Here is a 20,637-nt window from a genome sequence, read left to right as displayed (position 1 = left end):
CTGACGCGGGGCTCGAACCCACAAACCGTGAGAACATGGCCTGAGCCGAAGTCGGTCGCTCAACCGACTGAGCCACCCAGGCGCCCCAAGCATTTCTTGAGTGAACAGTACTTGGGGGTCTTTGGGTTGGGCTGACCCAAACTGCAAGTTTACCTATGCGGCCACGGGGAAAAGGCGAGGCTCCAGGGGAGAAACCCCGGCTTTATGATGATGACAGGAGCACTTTCATGATGCTGGAGAAGAGTCTTTTCGCGGACTCGCGGACGTCTGGGAGCCACGCTCTGCCCCACCCACTTTCCCAGGAGGGGAAGGGTTAGGGATGGGGTATGATGTTGGGCGGTCTGCATTATAGAACTTTCTCTTCCTGTGTCCATTTGCTCATGAGGCAATGTTGCACACTCCACCAAGGGTTTACATGCTATAATGCTTCAAGTTCAGTCAAATTTCCTCTTCTTTTCTTTTTGTGATAGCCACCATTTACGTTAGACCCAAATGCCCCCATGCTCCTCCTTAAAACTGTCTCCATTTCCCCGGGTGCCTCCCTCAGCAGGAGCCCCTGCTTTCATCTGCCTCTTGAGGGAATCTTGTGCAAGCGCAGGGTAAGTGAGTTCTCACTTCCTTTTCTCCCTGTTTCTTGCCACCTCCTGGCATTCCAGATGGCCCCTCTCCGCTGTCCCAGACTTCAGGCTTCAGGGACCCGGCGACTCCCGCAGAGGACTAGAACAGTCGTGTGGGCTCTCCCAGGCATCACGCGCTCTGAAATGGGGACCCTCAACTCCCAGCTGCACCTTTTGCTCTCAGGAACAAATGTGTCTGAGGTTCAGTCACGTGACCGGGATAGAGGGAACAGAGCCGGAAAAGCCCTTCTCTTCCCCAGCGTTAGGGCCTCCAAGATGCTGCCGTAAATTGCACCTGCCCATTCTTGGCTCCCTAGACCCCTTGTCTGCTTCTACCGCCCACATATTTAATGGGTGCTAGACAAAGAGAAAGGTCAGTGTCAGGGGCAGCAGTCCCCAGAGCTCCTCCCTGCAACCCCAGACCACCTGTCAGGGCAGGCTGGACTGCTCTAAAGATAGTCCCATCCAGCAGAGGGTCCCCATGAGAAAGGAAGGCATGCAGATTGTCCCAGCCAACACAATGCCTGTGGTATCTACCCTCCTTCCCCACCTGCCAAACCTCTATCTCCAGCAACAACAGCAAAACACTGAAGAAACCTGTATTCAAAGAAGAGAGAAAGACTCTTAAGCAGGCTCAGCATGAAGCTCAATGCAGGGCTCGATCCCACAACCCTGAGATAAGGACCTGAGCTGAAATCAAGGGTCAGACACTCAACTGACTGAGCCACCCAGGTTCCCTAGTTATGGCATTTTATTTTTCTGAGCTCGAATAATGAAATACACATTCAATGAGGTGGTAAGTATATTCCCATAGTTCCTTAGAAGATGGATGGCAAGACTAATAAGAAATCAAGGTGAATGTAGTTTGTTTAAACAATAGCCTTATTAACAACAGGGGCAAATAAATGCTGATCCCACGAAGAATACTGGAACAAGCACTCGCAGATAAAATACAGAAATACATGCTTTAAGAACACATATGATCACATTTTTGTTAAGAAATAAGTCTTGTTTGGAAACAAATCATCCCTGAGAGGAGTCTGAAATTAATCTTCTGATAGCCAGACAGCCACACTATTCATACATTCCAATCACAATTACAATGCGCTCTTAATGTGAACATTCTAAATTATTAGTTACTTTATTAAGAACCAGAAAAGGGACTTCTGTGGCATAATGAGAACACCTTACACGCTTCGAGAAGGGAAAAACCAAAAGACAACTCTGCATGGAGCTGGAGAACGTTGGATGTAATTTATGTAATGAAAGTGCTTAGTTTCTCTTTTCTGTTTAGGAATTGGTACACCCTTAGGGGTTCAGACAGCACCATGTTTCAGAACTGCTCTTTCCAGGGCAAGGTAAAAATGTGTATCACAGAAAAATAACAATTTATCATTGTAATGGTTACATCCCACTTCAGAAACCACTAGAGACTGCTTAACGTTCTTGTTTCAAACATGGTTTTCCTGAGTCTTCAGGTGACAACGGATACTGATGCCAGAAGGCTTTTTTTTTCCATTTGTTCCTAATAAAAATGGCTAGATTCTGAGTTCATTTTCATCTGGGGTGACGTTAAGGTCTGTGCTTTCGTGGACTGATCCTTTCCTTCCCTCCTCTGTGCTCTTTCTTCGAAAGTCTCCAAAGGCAACATCTGGGTCCGGTCACCGAAGACAGATGGGCTCCCTCTACTTCGTCCCCCATCCCCGCGGGACCTCTGCCGGAGGCGCGGCATGCTATTTGAATGTAATGATATGCTGACTAAATCGTTCCTGCACGGTGCGCGCCGAGTGCATTCCTACTGTTAGAACCTATTCTGTATCTGTACAGGCCTCCTCATTACGGATGGCTTTCTCTATCTCAAAACATTCCTGGGATTTCCAGATGCTGCCATTGAACAAATTCCCATTATTTTGCTTCTGTTCCTTTATACAGCCAAATGGTCCTCCTCTGACATTGCAGGGGGCCAATTTCGTAAAAATAATCACTTTTGCTACTGTGGTTATTAACCAATAAAAGGTTGAGAATCAATGTGGAGTTCTTTTGCGCGGTGGCGGCATTAAATCCTCGACGTTTCCTGCCGGTGTTAAGACTTCATACACTGGAAGCTAACTTGCTTTCTCTTTCTCTTATTCTTACTCTTAAGAAACAAGCATCTAAATGTTCCATTTTGGTAATAGGAACTAAGGTTTTTTTGTAGAGTAGTAATTAACAGTAGTAACAATTTTTTATTGAACCCTAATGGATCATATCTAAGGTAAGTGCTTTCAAGTATCTTCTCAACAGCCTCATGAGGTAAATATCACATTATCTCCATTTTGTAAATGAAGATGAGACTAAATCTCAGAGAGGTTGATTAAGCCAGTCACAGTCACACAGCATGCAGAGGTAAATAAAGCCTCTGCATTCAGTTAACCTGACTCTGGAGCCCAAGTTCTCAACCCTCACACTAAACTTGATTAGGCTCTCGACAGGTGAGACGAGTGGTTCAAGGCGTAATGGTCAGTGTTTCCAAGGCAAAGGCATGAGTTCACGGATACTTTGATGCCCCCTTTCATATTTAATCCCATCTCTTAACGTTTATGTTTAGAAGTATTTCACCTGGGGGCACCTGGGTGGCTCAGTCCGTTAAAAGTCTAGCTCTTGGGGCGCCTGGGTGGCGCAGTCGGTTAAGCGTCCGACTTCAGCCAGGTCACGATCTCGCGGTCCGTGGGTTCGAGCCCCGCGTCAGGCTCTGGGCTGATGGCTCGGAGCCTGGAGCCTGTTTCCGATTCTGTGTCTCCCTCTCTCTCTGCCCCTCCCCCCGTTCATGCTCTGTCTCTCTCTGTCCCAAAAATAAATTAAAAACAAACAAACAAACAAAAAAAAACCCGTTGATAAAAGTCTAGCTCTTGATCGGCTCAGGTCATAATCTCACGGTTTGAGCCCCGTTCTGACCTCGAGGATACCGCTTGGGATTCTACCTCTCTTATTCTCTCTCTGCCCCTTCCCTGCTCTCTCTCTCTCTCTCTCTCTCTCTCAAAAAAAAGAAAAAGTTTCATCTGCTCATATCCTGGAATGGGTAATATCTGTGGTCAGTACGCAGAGGAGCAGAGGGAGGAGACCAGGTGCCGAAGCCACAGGCCCGGCACCCCTGGGAGTGGAGCTCTAAACATCTACACAGAAGGGATGACAAGACCTGGGCTGCAGGTGCCTTCAGTAGTGCTGACCCGCGTGTCGGTCGTGTGCTGCTTTATCTCCTATCAAGTTTCAGCCGGATCAACAAATCTGACAAAATAGCCCACCAACAGAAGAGGGGTGGTTTGCATGCATTTCCTGGGGAGCGAAGCTGGTGCTGAGCTAAACAAGACAGCCCAGGCAGCAGACAGCCCACAGCCTCCAGGGTCCAGCCTCTGTGGCAGGCCGGCCAGCATGGACGCCCACATGCTCCTCCAAGAGCCATTCAGACAGTCCAGCCTTCTGCAACATTCTGACGCGAACTGAATTCCCCATGGAGATTTCCCCACAGGGCAGAGCGTGTACAGATGAGTCAGCAGTTGGGTTTTCATTTGTGACGAATAAACTGGCATTCTGGCCTATATACCTGTCACCTTTGAGTTTGATTACGGTGAGTCAATGCCCCTGAGCCTTATACAGTGGGGGCGTGTGGACAAATTAGAATTTCTGGATCTGTAAATGAGGGAGCTCAGTCCTGTGCCTTAATGACCTTTGGGAGCCTTTTGCCCTTCCTCTGTCCCTCTAAGCCCCACGCTGGCACCTCCTTTCCGGCCCCGGGGAGAAGGTGGAAGCCAATCCAAATCCGGGTGCTAATGAGGCCGTGGCTATTACAGAATGTGGTCACTGCCTGGGTGGGGAGGGAGGGTGGTGGCTGGGCGATGAGGTTGGGTAGCAGGCAGGCATTCCTGGGGTGCCGGCTTGCCTCTTCACAGAGGCCATCCAGGAACTCCACTCCACAAGATGGTGCCTGAGGACACACGAGTACTGGGAGCCAGGTCCCAGAGTTGTGGGGGTGACCAGACCTGACCCCGCCTTCCTAGGGCCAGCGGTGAGCCTGGTGTGACGGAAAACCCTACACAGCAAACAAGCACAGAGAGAGCCTTTTTCTTTTAAGGCTTTCCCCCCATGGAGTAGGAGCGTGATGATGAATACACGAATGATTCTGGAACTTACACAACACTTTCAAGAATAATTTGCCATATCTTGGGGTGCCTGGGTGGCTCAGTCGGTTAAGTGACCGACTTTGGCTCAGGTCATGATCTCACAGCTCATGAGTTCGAGCTCACAGTTCAGAGCCTGGAGCCTACTTTGAATTCTGTGTCTTCCTCTCTCCCTGCCTCTCCCTTTTCTCTCTCTCTCTCTCTCTCTCTCTCTCTCTCTCAAAAATAAACATTAAAAAAATTTAAAGACAGAATAATTTGCCATGTCTTGATGGATCTTCCACCGTTCCCAAGATTTCGTTTTATCTTACTTGATTGTGTCTCTGTGGAGGTCGAGATGAACCCTCATGGGTTCTCACTCTCAGCACGACTGACATCTAGGCAGGATGATTCCTTGTTGCGGGTGCTGTCACACACGGAGGGATGTTTAGCGGTGCCCCAGGCCTCCATCCACTAGCAACCCCTGCTCAGTTACGACAACAAAGAACGTCTCCAAACGGCACTAAAACGTTCCGGGGAGGGCACGATCGCCTCTGGTTGAGAACCACAGCTTTAAAAGGCTGAACCAGTTTCGTGCTAATTTGAGGATTAGGTTTAAGTAGTTGGTTGTGGTATTTGAAATCCTCCAGGCAGTGATCCTATTAAAAAAAATACCCTCGCTTCATCCGCGTGGGCGCCCTCGGGCTTGTTTCTGTGGGAATGGCAGTTCCCGTTGGGCACAGGGCCACTGCTGAGGGGCCGCCGTTCGCCAGCTGCCTCCAACCGATCGAGCGTTACTGGCAACTGTCAGGTTGTGTCAGGTGCACAGTTCTTGGAGTTTAGTGTTGGGTTCTGGGTGCGTGTCGTGCGGTCAGTGCTCCTGGTAGGTTGGGAGTTATTTTGGGGCCCTGAATTCAACACCAGGGCTCAGGCTGGTGCGGGGACTGTCCTTCTTCTGCAGCCTTATTCCCACCTAACTTGCACCCCGAGTCACTCAATTACAAACACTCAACAAGAGCCAACTGGCCTCTGTGAATGCGCGCCAGAGACAGGGAGGCAACATGACGAAGACACGAGTTCCAGGCACTGAACAAGTCCTCTTTCTTGCTCGTCACCTGTCACGTTGACAGAGTAAAAATAACCACTGGTGATCTTCTCAGAGGATCAAACTCAGAAGCAAGGCAGATGGCCACTTTGCACGTTTTTCGTTCAACCTTAAGCCTGGGTGTGTTGCCAGGCTGGCCTCCGCCACCCACAAAGGCTATTTGTTAGATGAAGAAATGCCATAAACGTACTGCGAGTCCCGTTTACGTGTTTATAGTAAGTCCTCATTCACATCAAACACGGCCCCTACCAGCCGCCAATTCTTGAGGTGTAACAGGCGCGTAGGAAACAATCCGAAGCGGAGAGCGCACACACAGATAAAGTGACACGGTGTCAACTGGGTCGCTCACTGCCCGAAGCATTTCAAATACCAGAACTAACACTTCAGTCTAATCTGCAGCAAAGCCAACCTGTCTTTCCTCCCTCCTTCCTTCCGTGGTAGGCCGGTAGACTTCCATTTGTTGTCAGGTTGTTTCTCGAAAGCCTGTCACAGCTCCAGGACTGGCGTGTCGCGTCTGATGTGCGTGAGGAGGTAACAGGAGTGTGGAAACCTCACTCACAGCACCTCCACGTCATCCCTCCATCTGACGGATAACGTTTGCACATTTGCACATCTACTCTGTGTGAGACGCTCTTTCGATCACGCCTGTGGAAAGAGTTGTTTTGCTTTGGTTTTCGCTTTTGTTTGTTTGTTTAGTTGGCGGGAAGGGAGGAAATCTAACTGGAATAAGAAGGAAGAAAAGACACAAAGAGAAAGATGCCGAATCACGAAGCTGGCAGTTATCGTCATTTAGGTGGCACTAAGGGCAGATTCTTATCTGACCAGAGAAGGGTGTTAAATTTGTCATTTCTGACTTTTCTTTGTTTCTTCTTGCCTTTTTTTTGTTTCGAAAACCTACCAGTTTGATATTTAAATGTTTAGCGCTTGTCTTTGCTCAAAGAACTAACCCTCAAATAGAAAGTCAGACTCTGTGCATCTGTTTCCCATTTGTTTTAAACTTACACGCTGAGCCCTGTGGTTGGAAGGTAACCTGCGCCTGAAGCTCCGCGGTTCCTGCGGGGCCTGGAGGCCTCGCTTTGTCAAAGCCCTCCTGTAACAGAGCGCTTTGTCCTCCAGTGGAAAAACAGCACTGCAGAAAGCCTCTTCCCATGTATAATTTAGCGTGATCACCTGGGGCAGCAGGCAGAGTTTGGAGGGCCATGTCACATGTGCCTTGAAGTCCCCACCTAACTGGGGTGTCTTAGGATAATCCAGGGAGAGGATAACGTCTGTCTTGCTCCCGGAATCAGTATCTCTCTGTGCTGATATCAAAATTATAGCTGAAAAGGCACAGTAGAAAATGGAATTCTCAAGGAACAGGCTCTGGAGCACCTGTGGCAAAAGTGAGCACAAGAGCTGGCCAGACGCTCCCGTCCCCAAACTCTACCCATCACACTGTGGAGGAAGACACCTGAAACTCCATGCTGGGGCCTGGTGCACAGGCTCTCCTACACATGCGTCGGCTGCCCCCCACCACCGTATAAGGAGAGAGGAAGGATAAAATATTGTGCAGATATATGTGTCCAAACAGAACGGAGGGAACTTTTAAATTTTTAAAAAAACTCAGCATGTATAGTTAAGTCTTTCACCGGCCTGATCTAGAGAAAACCAGAAACAGACGATTGGCTCGACAACGTAGACCCTGCATGAAGAAGGGACTTCAGACGAGAAAATGCCGCAGAGGGGCCTTTACAAAACTTGCTGTGACTGCACCCCTCAAAAAGTATAAGGCAGGGGCACCTGGGTGGCTCAGTCGGTTGAGCGTCCGGCTTCGGCTTAGGTCATGATCTTGTGGTGTGTGAAGTTCGAGCCCCGCGTCGGGCTCCGTGCTGACAGCTCAGAGCCTGGAGCCTGCTTCGGATTCTGTGCCTCCCTCTCTCTCTGCCCCTCCCCCACTCATGCTCTGTCTCTCTCTCTCTCTGTCAAAAATAAATGAAACATTAAAAAAATTAAAAAAAAATGGGGCGCCTGGGTGGCTCAGTCGGTTAAGCGGCCGACTTTGGCTCAGGTCATGATCTCACGGTCCGTGAGTTCAAGCCCCGTGTCGGGCTCTGTGCTGACAGCTCACAGCCTGGAGCCTGCTTCAGATTCTGTGTCTCCCTCTCTCTGACCCTCCCCCGTTCATGCTCTGTCTCTCTGTCTCAAAAATAAATAAACGTTAAAAAAAAAAAAAAAGTATAAGGCAAAAAAAAAAAAAGGTTCAAGTTAAGGGGAAAGGCCTCTTGAAGGCCTGCCAGCCTGCTCCTAAGTGCTTTTCCTTAGATGTTGACATCACAGTCCTGCAGCAGGACCCACTTGAGCAGGTCCAGGGTAACCTCATCTCTGCTGGCAAGTGTCCCCTTGCAGCCCTCTCCAGACAGGAAGGCTGGCATGACTTACCCCCCACTGAAGGATGATACCTAGGACTTGGAGCATGTTGATAAGAAGGCACAAGCCCAGGAGAGTGACTGACTGAGAAGTCTCCATCCCCTCGAATTGGAGTTTATTGGCAAGAAATAATAGGCTGAAGCCAATCGGGGCTGCACAGTGGTCCACACGTCCAGGTGGGGTAGCCCAGGAACAGTGTGCACTGTCGAGCGGTCAAAACAAGCAGATCAGAAGGTCAGAGTCTGGTTCAGCTTTTAAGTGTAGATTCGGTGTGAACTCCGGAGTGTCACCGCCCACAGCTATAGCCCAGCTGATAACTGCCTATGCAATGCAGAGGATTTTAAAATGTATTTATTGCACCGACAACAGACAAAACAACAGAGATCACGTATCTAACCCTTTCTCCTTATAAAACCTTAGTAGGACACTTCTGGAGAGTGGAGTTTTTTTTTAAATGGATGGTTGTTCTTTACTTCAAGCAGTATACCCGCTACTGAAAACTTGTGTGTAACTGAGCCCCACACAAACTAAATCCTTCTTAAGACGCACCAGACGACAGACGCTGTTTTCAGCTCTTAACTGCATTTGCTTATGAGTCTTCGGAAGCCGCGGAGGTAAGTATTACTGATATCTTTTGATACCTTCATTTTGCAGGTGGAAAACTGACGTAGGTTGAAGAATGTGCCCGAGGTGGCAGGGCCGGATTCGGACTGGGCAGCCAGGCTTCTGAGCGATTGTTTCTAACCGCAGGCCACGCTGCCTCCCAATGGACTAATGGGGAGGTGGTTTCCTGGCAACACCTGTCCCTCCCAAAGACAGTTTATAAAGATGCATTGTCACACATGGTCCGTGGTCGTGTTTAATGTGAACCATATTCCACACTTAAAGCCTCTAATGGAAATAAATGCTTACTTCCTAATAAATCATCACACAGTTAAGACAGGGCTGAACGCATAAAGAAACCCCTGCTGGCCTCCCTTTTGATGGATGCCCATATCCATTCCCCCTTCTTCTTTTCTAGAAAAACCCCAAGTAGCTTTGGGCAGCAATATTGCCAGATGAAAATATCTACCTCCTTACAAAGGACCTACCAAAACGCCTCAGCTGACATCACGCTTAATGGTAGAGACTGAGTGCTTTCACCTGACGACTGGTGAGACGATGAGGATGTCTGTCATTACTTGTATTTGACCTTGTACTACAGATTCCAGCCAGGATAATAAGGCAAGAAAAAGAAATGAAAGGTGTAGAGATTGGAGAGGAATAAGGAAAACTGTCTTCGTCCAAAAGGACGTGATTTTCTGTGTAAAAAAACCCTAAGGAGTGTGTAATAAAGCTACTAAAATGAATCCTCAAATTAAGCAAAATCACAAGATTTGGGGGGAAAAAAACCAACTGAATTTCCATATTCCAGCAATAAACAATTGGTGCTTGAAGTAAAAACGCCATTGCAATGGCATCAAAAATATGAAATACTCACAGATACATTTTACAAAGCACATGCAATACCCGTGCATGGGAAGTAAACGGCATTTCAGGGGGGCACCTGGGTGGCTCAGGTGGTTGAGCGTCTGTCTGACTTCAGCTCAGAGCATGATCTCGTGCTTTGTGAGTTCGAGCCCCGTGTTGGGCTCTGTGCTGGCAGCTCAGAGCCTGGAGCCTGCTTCGGATTCTGTGTCTCCTCCCCTCTCTGCCCCTCCCCTGCTCATGCTTGGTCTCTCTCTCTGTTTCCCAATAATAAATAAACGTTAAAAAAAAATTTTTTTTAATTAAAAAAAAATTTTTTTTAAATACAGCCTGATCTAGCATGGGCCTTTTTTCCTTTGTCCACCTCCCATATCTCTGCTTGGAACTTACCTATCTTGTGAGCATAAGAACAGGTAAAATCACACTAAGGAGTTATTTTAAGGTTGCTGTAGCACATTACCACAATCCTGGTGACATAACACAACAGAAATGTATACTCTCACAGTTCTAGAAGCTAGAAGTCAAAATCAAGGTGTTGGCAGAGCCACGCTCCCTCCAAAGTCCGCTTTGTCTCTTCAGGGGCATCCTCACAGAGTTACTGGCCGGGCCAGGAAGGGCCACTCCCCTCCCTCACCAGCTCGGTTCACATCTCCACCTTCCCGCCACTCCTCCTGACTTTCTGTCTTGTCTTTCAGGAGTGGGGTAGAGGCTCAGGGAGGAGGGTCTTTACATATTTTTTCTGCCTTCTCATATTTTTTGTGTTTTCCTTTTTAAAAACCTTTTTTTAAATAAATTTTTTTATTAAAAATTTTTTAGGGGCGCCTGGGTGGCTCAGTTGGTTAGGCAGCCGACTTCGGCTCAGGTCATGATCTCGCAGTCTGTGAGTTCGAGCCCCGCGTTGGGCTCTGTGCTGACAGCTCGGAGCCTGGAGCCTGTTTTGGATTCTGTGTCTCCCTCTCTCTGACCCTCCCCCGTTCATGCTCTGTCTTTCTCTGTCTCAAAAATAAATAAACGTTAAAAAAAAAAATTAAAAAAATTTTTTTTAATGTTTATTTATTTTTGAGATAGAGAGAGAGAGACAGAGCATGAGTGGGGGAAGGGCAGAGACAGAGGGAGACAAAGAATCTGAAGCAGGCTCCAAGCTCTGAGACCTCAGCACAGAGCCCAATGTGGGGCTCGAACCCACAAGCTGTGAGATCATGACCTGAGCCGAAGCTGGATGCTTAACCAACCGAACCACCCAGGTGCCCCTATAAATCTTTTTAATGTTTATTTATTTTTGAGAGAGCAGGAGAGAGACAGAGCATGAGCAGGGGAGGGGCAGAGAGAGAGAGGGAGACACAGAATGGGAAGCAGGCTCCAGGCTCTGAGCTGTCAGCACAGAGCCCCATGTGGGGTTCGAACCCACAGACCTCAAGATCATGACCTCAGCCAAAGTCGGACGCTTAACTGACTCAGCCACCCAGGTGCCCCTTAAAAACCTTTCTATAGTTCCCCCTCTCTCTCAATGAGTTCTTTTTCTTTTTGAGCCCTACTCCATCGCTTTTTCATTCTTCTGTATTTTTAATTTTTCTGTATTTTTGTGCTGCTCTGTATTTTCCCGATTTTCTAGGGGTTTTGTTTTTCTAGTTTTTTCTGCCCTTTCATACTTTTCCCTTGTGTTTTTCAGTGCCCCCTGCCCTGCCTCGTACTGTTCTTTTTTCCTGGGCTAATTCCACTGCTTCCTCTTTTGCACCTTTCTTTTCTTTTCTTTTTTTTTTTTATTTTTTTATTTTTTTTAACGTTTATTTATTTATTTATTTATTTTAAATTTTTTTTTTTTCAACGTTTTTTATTTATTTTTGGGACAGAGAGAGACAGAGCATGAACGGGGGAGGGGCAGAGAGAGAGGGAGACACAGAATCGGAAAGAGGCTCCAGGCTCCGAGCCATCAGCCCAGAGCCTGACGCGGGGCTCGAACCCACGGACCGCGAGATCATGACCTGGCTGAAGTCGGACGCTTAACCGACTGCGCCACCCAGGCGCCCCACATTTATTTATTTTTGAGACAGAGAGAGACAGAGCATGAACGGGGGAGGGTCTGAGAGAGAGGGAGACACAGAATCTGAAACAGGCTCCAGGCTCTGAGCTGTCAGCACAGAGCCCGACATGGGGCTAGAACTCACGGACCGCGAGATCATGACCTGAGCCGAAGTCGGAGGCTTAACCGACTGAGCCACCCAGGTGCCCCTGCACCTTTCTTACGTGTTTGCACACCAAATTATTCTCCCTTTTCTCTTTAGACCTTTTCCCCCATTTTACTTGGTTTCTTCTGATTGACTTTGGGAAGGGACCCCCCCCACCCCGCATCCCCACGACAGCCTCCCTTCCCGAATTCTATCTTCTCCAAAAGCCCCCCAGCCTCTTCCTGCATTAATGACCCGGTGTTGGTCAGTTCTCTACTAGTGTCTCACAGAAAGTAGGTGCGTCTGAGTCAGCGCACTGGTGGCTTTCTGAACTGGGAATATAAGATTCTTTGCACCTTTGTCCTTTGAACCTGAGCTGCAATTCCAGGGCAGACAGATAAACACATATGACTCAACATCTTACTACATCCTGGGAGAGAGGCCACATCAGGACACCTTTATATCTACTGTTCCAGCTTGTGTCCCATGAGAAGGAAAAGTAAATATGCCCAAAATGCCCCAGAGAGGGCTGCGTCCTGGCTTTGGGACCCTGAAGGGAAGGGCCAGTTGTGGGGCTCGTGTCTGGTTTCAGAGCCTGGGTCAGTGTTTAAACCCAGGGCCCTCTGTCTACCACCCCCACCCCCAGACCTTGCTGGTCCCAGTTCTGCACCAGGCTCTACTGCACCACAATCTCCCCCGCCCTCAGAAGGTGGCAGGTGGCAGCATTGCAGAGGGTGGGTGGGACAGTCCTTGTTTAGTAAGATAAGCCCCTGGGGTGCAAGGCTGGGGTTCACATGTTTCCCTAGAGAAACCCAACATTAGAATGATGAATGGCATGATAGTATGAAGGGGTCCAAGAACTAAGACTTCCTGAGCACATCCATGTGCCCTGCAGTGCTTGGCTCTGTAAGAAGAAAAACATTCTGATTATACAGTAAGTTCCTGAAAAGTCCAGTACTGGTCCCTAGATCACCCACTGGAACACGGATGTATCTGGCTCCAAAGAGCCTATCTTCCAGAGGAACTCCTGCTGGACCTCCTCGTCGCCAGTCCCCAACAGAGCTTGTTCAGCACAGCTATCTTAGCAAAGACATCACCCCATATGGTCCTCGCTGTTCACACAGGGGCTTCCCCTACAGACGGCCTGCTCTCCTTGCCTCGTGGTGCTGGGGGCAGGTTCTCAATAAACATGCACTGAAAGATACACATGCATGTGTAACACACATATGCACATGCACACACACACCGTGGCTCCTGTCTACCTTGAACTATGTCCAGTCCCAGGACACATTCCCTCCCTCGCTTCAGATATTTGTGGGTACAGTTCTCCCCACCATCCCTCTGCCTTCGCCTGACTGCCTCCTCCTAGTTCAGGAAGCCTCCCAACAGCTCCTCCTCCTGAGTGTGGTCTGGGTCCCCACCAAGCGGCACATCCATCCATGGAAGCCCTTGCCACGCTGCAGTGTGAGCGCTGCTCTGACCAGGGCAGGACCGTGACCAGCCCAGCACCCAGCATGGTGGTCAGGGCCAATGACCGCATCAAGGTGCCCCTTCACACAGATGGATGGTCAGAGCAGACATGGACATGTGGGGAGGAAGGGGAAAAGAAACTGGATTCAGAGGGCAGAAAAACAGCAAGAGGGAATTCAGTAGAGACGGATCTCTGCAGAAACAGGACATGAGGCTCCTGGCCAGCCTTTCCCTGCATAGCAGTTATGGTGTCTGTCGGATTTTCTGGGGTCTTCTCTGTGGCCCCTTCTCTCCCCTGCAATGTCCTCCAAGCTCTAATCTTAGACCTGGCAATAGGAACAGACCCCAAAGTTAGAGCCCATTCCTAGTGAAGCCCTCACTATTTTTGTCACACACACAAGAGTTCCAGGCGTGGGGGGCCACACATGTTTGATCTGACCTGTTTCTAAATTTCTTCCCCGCTAAGGCTTAACTGAAATTGTCAGAACATGAAATCAATAGGGTCTTGGCAAAGGGCTCCTATAATTGAATATATTACTTCCTAATTTCTCCTCCTTTTTCCTTTTTGTGTCAAGTTAAGAGTCTGCTTTTCATTACTTAGCCTTTCAGAATACAAAAAGATTGTTGGATGATACACTCTCTTTGGTCATTTAACATACATTTGAACTCTATGCTCCTGAAATTGATCTTGATAATTTCCAATAACAGATACGTAAATAGATAAATGTTTGATACCTTCTCCCTTTTGTAACCACTTCCTCATTTCAAAAGTTCCTTCTAATAGTTCTGGTGGATGGAGGAATAGAAGGGGGAAGTCAGGAGGCCTTAAATAGATTTTACAGGCACCAAAGCTTGTATTTGGAGTACGATCAGCTAGAAAGATCTTGTTTCAATGATACACTCTTCACGTTTAGCTGAAGACTACGTTATGGAATCTGACTGCCCTTGGTGACTGCTTAAACCTGACATAAGGCAGAACAACGTACATTTAATATGTGAGAGGAATTAGGCCCCAAGATCTTTGTTTCCTGAATCTCTGCAGCAGCTCTGCTGGTGCGTGGCCCATGAGACAGCTGGAAGAGGCATTCTTGGGGCTGGGAGTGAAAGGCAGGGGGCACAGCACACAGAAAGCCCAAATCCCCCGGGGGATTTGGAGCACATGGAGCCCGCTGCAATTTGGAACTCCTTAGGGCTCCATGCTTCCTTCTCTAGTAATGGCATCCCTCCTCCCGGTGCACAGGCTGGAGCCCTCGGATCACCTCTTACTCCAGCTTTCACCTTCTCTCCCATCAAACTTTCCCAAGTGTCACTGACTACCCTTCATACTCACTGCCACCACCCCACACTCAGGCTGTATCTTAACTCTTCTGGGATGATGGTTACTGAGGCTTTTGAAGCGGTCATCCTGACAGTGATCATCCCTCCAGAATCATCTTCCTGACACCACTGTGCTCAGGCCACAGTCCCATCACCTGCAGGAAGGGTAGAAGGTTCTCAGGCCTACAAGCAGGGTACACAAGGCTCACTGCAGTGAGGGTCTACGGGCCGCCACAGTCACTCTCTTGCTAGCTTCTCTAGCCCAGCACCTGGGATGTGGACTGGCTTGATGCTCAGCCTGAACATGCGAGTTGCTCATTCACATCCCATGCCATGCCCGGAAGGTCCTGCCCACCTCTGCCCGGGGATGGTGTGAAATGGCACATTCTGCCGCTTACCAGGCAGGACTCAGCTCAGGGACATTCCATTCTGTGGGCCACCCTCACCCACAGAATGGCGTGGCCCTTCCTTTGTTCCAGACCCCTCTCACTGCACTTTGCTTTGACCTACATTACTGCCACCACCCCTCCCAGGCTGAGTTCATGGAGGACAGCCATTGTACCTCGGTCATCTCTGCAGCCCCAGACTTGCAGAGTGATTGGTGTACTAGATCACCGGGGAGCAAAATCTTTCAAACGAGGAACTATCCAGTAAAAATAAAAACGTTTACACATCTTCTCTTATTTTTCCTAATTGTTTATTTAAATATATATCTAAAGCTCCAGGAAAGCTTTTTTATTTCACTGTCACTAAGACACTTGTATTTTTGGCTAACCTTTTAGGAATTCTGAAACAGCACACTTTCCAGAATGTCGAGATAACCTCTGTGTGAGCTTCTGTGGTTTGGTATGGAGAGAGATTTGAAAAGCTTGGGAGAAAGAGGTGAATTAGCACTGGAAATTGACAAACAACAAAACAGCCTATTCCAACAGTCTGAGGTGCTGGTGAGCAGGGAAGGAAGCGTGACAGATCACATGAAATTATAAGTTAATAAGTGACTGTCCATTCCCACCCCTAAGCTGCTAAGCTGGCAGGTGATGGGCAAGACTTAGCACTGCCTCAGCAGAGAGGCCAGACTGAGAGATATTAAGCCTCTTACAGGACGTATCTGACTCCTTCCTTTGCATTATTAGGATACCACATGAGACGGTGTCCTAACATCATACCTGTGTGCTTGGTCCCAAGTGCCTCAGCCTGAAGGAGCCCCCTGTGATTCGACAACTTTACCATTTCCCTTTTCCTGCAACCAGGTGGTTGGCTGTATGGCAAAGCATTGGGCTTTGGGCTACCATTCGTTACAGTAGGAACTTAACAAATGTCCTTGATCCCAGATGACCATGGGGGTCTTCCTACTGGCCTTGTGGAAAGACAGAATGCAACAGAATAATAGTTTCATTCCTGTTTACCACAATACTACAGTCTCCAGTAGCTTTGAGCCTCCAGATAAGTCTACCTCCTAACCACAGAGAACTTCAAGAAACTGTTGTTCAAGCCCAAATCATACTCAACAGTGAAAGGTTGAAAGTTTTTCCTTTAAGGTCGGGAACAAGGCAAGGTACCAATTCTTCCCACTCCTATTGAACATAGTACTGGAAGTCCTAGCCAGAGCAATTAGGCAAGGAAAAGAAATAGAAAGAAAGCATCTACATCAGAAAAGAAATAAAATTATTTCTATTTGCATATGATATGACCTCATATGTAGAAAACCCTAAAGACTCCACTAAAAAACCATTAGGATAAATGAATTCAGTAAAGTTGCAGGATATAAAATCAAACTGATATACAAATCAGTTATGTTTATATACACTAACAATGAACAATCTGAAAAATAAATGTAAATAATCCCATTTACAGTAGCATTGAAAACAATAAAATAGGAATAAATTTAACCAAAGAGGTAAAAGATCTGTCCCCTAAAAGTACAAGATTAATGAAAGAAAGTGAAGAAGACACAAATAAATGAAAGGATGATCTCATATGTTCATGGATCAGAAGAATTAATGTTTAAATGTCCATACCACCCAGAGCCATCTATAGATTCAGTGCAATACCTATCAAAATTATAATGGCATTCACTCCAGCAACAGAAAAACCAATCCTAAAATTAATGTGAAACCCAAAAGCCCACGAACAATCAAAGCAATCCCGGGAAAGAATGAAGCTAAAGATATCACATTTCCTTATTTCAAAGCCATAATAATCAAAACAGCATGGTACCGCCATAAAAAAAGAACATGTAGACCAATGGAACAGAATTAAGAGACCAGAAAATCCTTTACCCTTGCCCATATACAGTCAACTAATATTTCACTGGGGAGTCAAAAATACTCAGTCGGGAAAGGATACTCTCTTCAATAACTGGTGCTGGGAAAACTGAATAACCACATGCAGAAGAATGAGATTGGATCACTATCTTATACCACTCACAAATTAACTCTAAATGAATGAAAGACTCAAATAGAAGACCTGAAAACCTAAAACTCCTAGAAGAAAACATAGGGAAAAGCTCCTTGACACTGGTCTTGGTAATAATTTTTTGGATATGACACCAAAAGTCAAGCAACAAAAGCAAAAATAAGCAAATGGGACTACATTAAATTAAAAAGCTTCTGCACAGAAAAAAAAAAAAACAACAATATGAATAGGCAACCTATGGAATGGGAAGAAATATCTGCAAACCATTTATGTGATAAGGGGTTAATATCCAAAATATATAAGGAACTTATACAACCGAATAGTGAAAAAAATTCTGCCTATTTAACAAATAGGTAGAGGACCCGAATAGACATCTTCCCAAAGAAGACATACAAATGACCAACAGACACACGAAAAGATGTTCAGTATCACTAATCATCAGGGAAATGCAAATGAAAAACCACAATGAGATCTCACTTCACACGGTCAGAATGGCTGTTATCAAAAAGACAAGCGATAACAAGCGTCGGCAAGAGAAGGGAATCATTGCACACTGTTGGCAGGAATGTGAAATGGTGCAGCCACCGTGGAAAACAGTATGGAGGCTCTTCAAAAAATTAAAAATGGAACCACCATATGATCCAGCAATCCCACTTCTGGGATGTATCTGAAAGGGCTGAAATCACTACCTGGAAAAGATATCTGCACTCCTATGTTCACTGCAGGATTATTCACACTAGCCAAGATATGGAAGCGACCTAAGGGTGTGCCTATGGATGAAGGGATACAGATGCATGCACCTGAACAAGGAAATATTTTTCAGCCCTGCCAAGGTAGGAAATCCTGCCATTTGTAACAACATGGATGGACCTTGTAGGCTAAGTAAAATAAGTCCGACATAGACAAATACTGTATGAACTTATTTATTATATGTGGAATATAAAGAAGCTAAAGTCACAGAAATAGAGACTAGGTGGGAGCTGCCAAGAGTTGGGTGGAGGAAATGGGTGAAGACGGTCAAAGGGTACCAGCTTCCAGTTATAAGATGAGTAAGTTCTGGAGATCTAAAGTACAGCACAGTGACAACAGTTAACAATACTATATTACATGCTCGAAAGTTGCTAAAGGACTAGATCTTAAATATCTCATTCCCCCCCCCACACCTCACAAAAAGCTACTTATGTAAGGCAGTATATATGTTAATCAACACTGTTATAGTAACCATTTCACAATGTGTGTATCAAATCATCACATTGTACACCTCAAACTTACACAATGTTATATGTCAATTACATCTCAATAAAGCTAGAAAAAAAACAGTATAGACAAAACTGAAAAAGAAACTGCTGTTCAGTATTTAGTCACTTACACCCAGTCAAATTCACTAATAATCAGTGTGCCATAAACTAGAAAAATGTCATTTCCATGCTCTGCTCTTCAAACATGAGCCTAGAGCTTGGCAACACGTCCCCACAGATTTGACATTCTCTGCACCTGAGTTGTCTCGTCCCCTGGTCCTGTCTGGGTGACTCGTGCAACTGTCCATGACGGAGCCTCCCTCGGCACCTCAGCCAGGGGCCTGCTTCCTGTGGCCCAGCCTCCCAGACGTCAAGATCTCTGAATAGAAGGTTTAGACATTCCATTTCTTTTTGCCCCCGATTAGTAAATCGAGATTCAGCGGCTGAGGCCTCCTGTTAGAAACTGCTAAGTTTCCACGTTCATATGTGAAACGATGAGAAAGTGCCTATCATGTAAACAGCCTGTTTAAATGCTGCGAGGCGCTGTTTAAGTTATATCATTAAATGTTTTAATTGCAGTACAAAATGCATTCAGTCAGATGTGCCACCTTCGTAAATCTTAAGTTTATAGCTTGATGATTTTCAACACGTGTATATACCCATATTAACCACCCAGATAAAGATGCATAAATTTCCCGTATCCCAGTTTGTTCCTCCCTCCCAGTCAATACCCTTCTCTCCCACGCCGTGATTCCCCACACCGCCATCAACTAATTTTGCCGCTTATTAAACGAACGCTGGATGTATGGAGTCATATATTATCAACTCCTTTGTGTCAGGCTTCTTTCACTAAACATACTGTCTATGCATTTTCTCATGTTGTTGCATGTAACAGTAATCTATCCCTTTTTGTTGCTGAGTAGAATTCCACTGTATGAATATACCACAGCTGGTTGGTTAATCCAGTTCTCATGTCGATGGACATTTGGGTTGTTCTCACTTGGGGGCTAGAATTGATAAAGCTGCTATAAACATTCTTGTGCATGCTTTCATTTTTCTCGGGTAAACACCTCGCGGGGGAGTTGCCGGTCATAGAGTAGGAATGTATTTTAACCTTATAAGGAAATGCCAAACTGTTTTCTGTCATTGCCCTTTTACCCTACCAACAGCAATGCATTTTCTCGTTGCTCCACATTGTCACCAGGATCGAGTGTCATCTGTCATTCTAGTTCAAACCATTTCAGTACGGGCGTCGTGGTATTTCACTGTGGTTTTAATTTCTATTTCCCCGATGACTAATATGGTTGAGCAAGGTTTCATGTGCTCATTACCATCCTTTCATCTCCTCTTGTGAAGTGCCTTTTCAAGTCTTCTGTGCAAAAAAAATTTTTTTTTTTTTTTGGATTGTGTCTTTATTATTGAGTTGCAGTTCTTTGCGCATTCTGGATAAAAATCTTTTGCCAGATACGTGCATTGCAAATAATTTCTCCGAGGTTAAGGTTTGCCTTTTTGTTTCTTTACTGGCGTCTTCAGGAGAACGATTTTTTTTTTCTTGGTTTTGAAAAAAAAAAAATCCAGTCAGAAGATATTTAATATAATGGTCAGTGCTTCTTACCTCTTTTCTAAGGAATCTTGGTTTACTCCAACTCCACAGAAATATCCTCTTTGGTTTTTCCCTTTTGCGAGTTTTATGGTTTGCGTTTACATTTAGAGTCTATCATCAATCTCAAATTAACTTTTGTGTGTTGTGCAGGGAATAAATCAAGGTCCCTTTTATTCCCCATTCAGATATCTAGTTTCCATTCAGATATCTAGTTTCTGGCACAATTTGTTGAAGAAATTACCTTTGCATTATTTAATTTCCTTTGTACCCTCGTCAAAAATCAAATGAACATATATGTGTGGGTCAATTTCTGGACTTTATGGTGTTCCATTAATCTGTTTTTTTTTTTAATTTTTTAATGTTTATTTATTTTTGAGAGAGAGAGACAGAATGTGAGGTGGGGAGGGTCAGAAAGAGAGGGAGACACAGAATCCGAAGCAGGCTCCAGGCTCTGAGGGGTCAGCACAGAGCCCGACAGCACGTGGGGCTCGAACCCATGGACTGAGATCATGACCTGAGCCAAAGTCGGTCATCCAACCAACTGAGCCACCCAGGCGCCCCAGTCTGTTTGTTTATCCTTATGCCAATCCGGTACCGTCCGGATTACTGGAGCATTAACAGAAATTATGAAACCAGGTAGTGCAAAGGCTTCCACATTTCTTCAGCTTTCTCATAGTTGTTTTGGTTAGTTTAGGCCATTT

The 20,637-nt window shown here is 46.2% G+C and overlaps 1 protein-coding gene across 1 annotated transcript in view; it reads right to left on the bottom strand.

Moving 5' to 3' along the window:
• The window catches only part of ACOXL (acyl-CoA oxidase like), a 338,638-nt gene that overhangs the window by 73,620 nt on the left and 244,381 nt on the right, over positions 1-20,637 (bottom strand). Inside the window, 1 exon segment of the mRNA XM_078444739.2 lies at positions 5,778-5,865. Within this exon segment, the coding sequence (XP_078300865.2) occupies positions 5,778-5,865 (88 nt within the window).

The sequence above is a fragment of the Panthera onca genome, chromosome A3, assembly GCF_046562875.1.
Source record: "Panthera onca isolate mPanOnc1 chromosome A3, mPanOnc1 haplotype 2, whole genome shotgun sequence".
In the NCBI taxonomy this organism is placed as follows: domain Eukaryota; kingdom Metazoa; phylum Chordata; class Mammalia; order Carnivora; family Felidae; genus Panthera; species Panthera onca.
The sequence above is the reverse complement of the archived record's forward strand: the minus strand, read 5'-3'. Positions and strand labels throughout refer to the sequence as shown.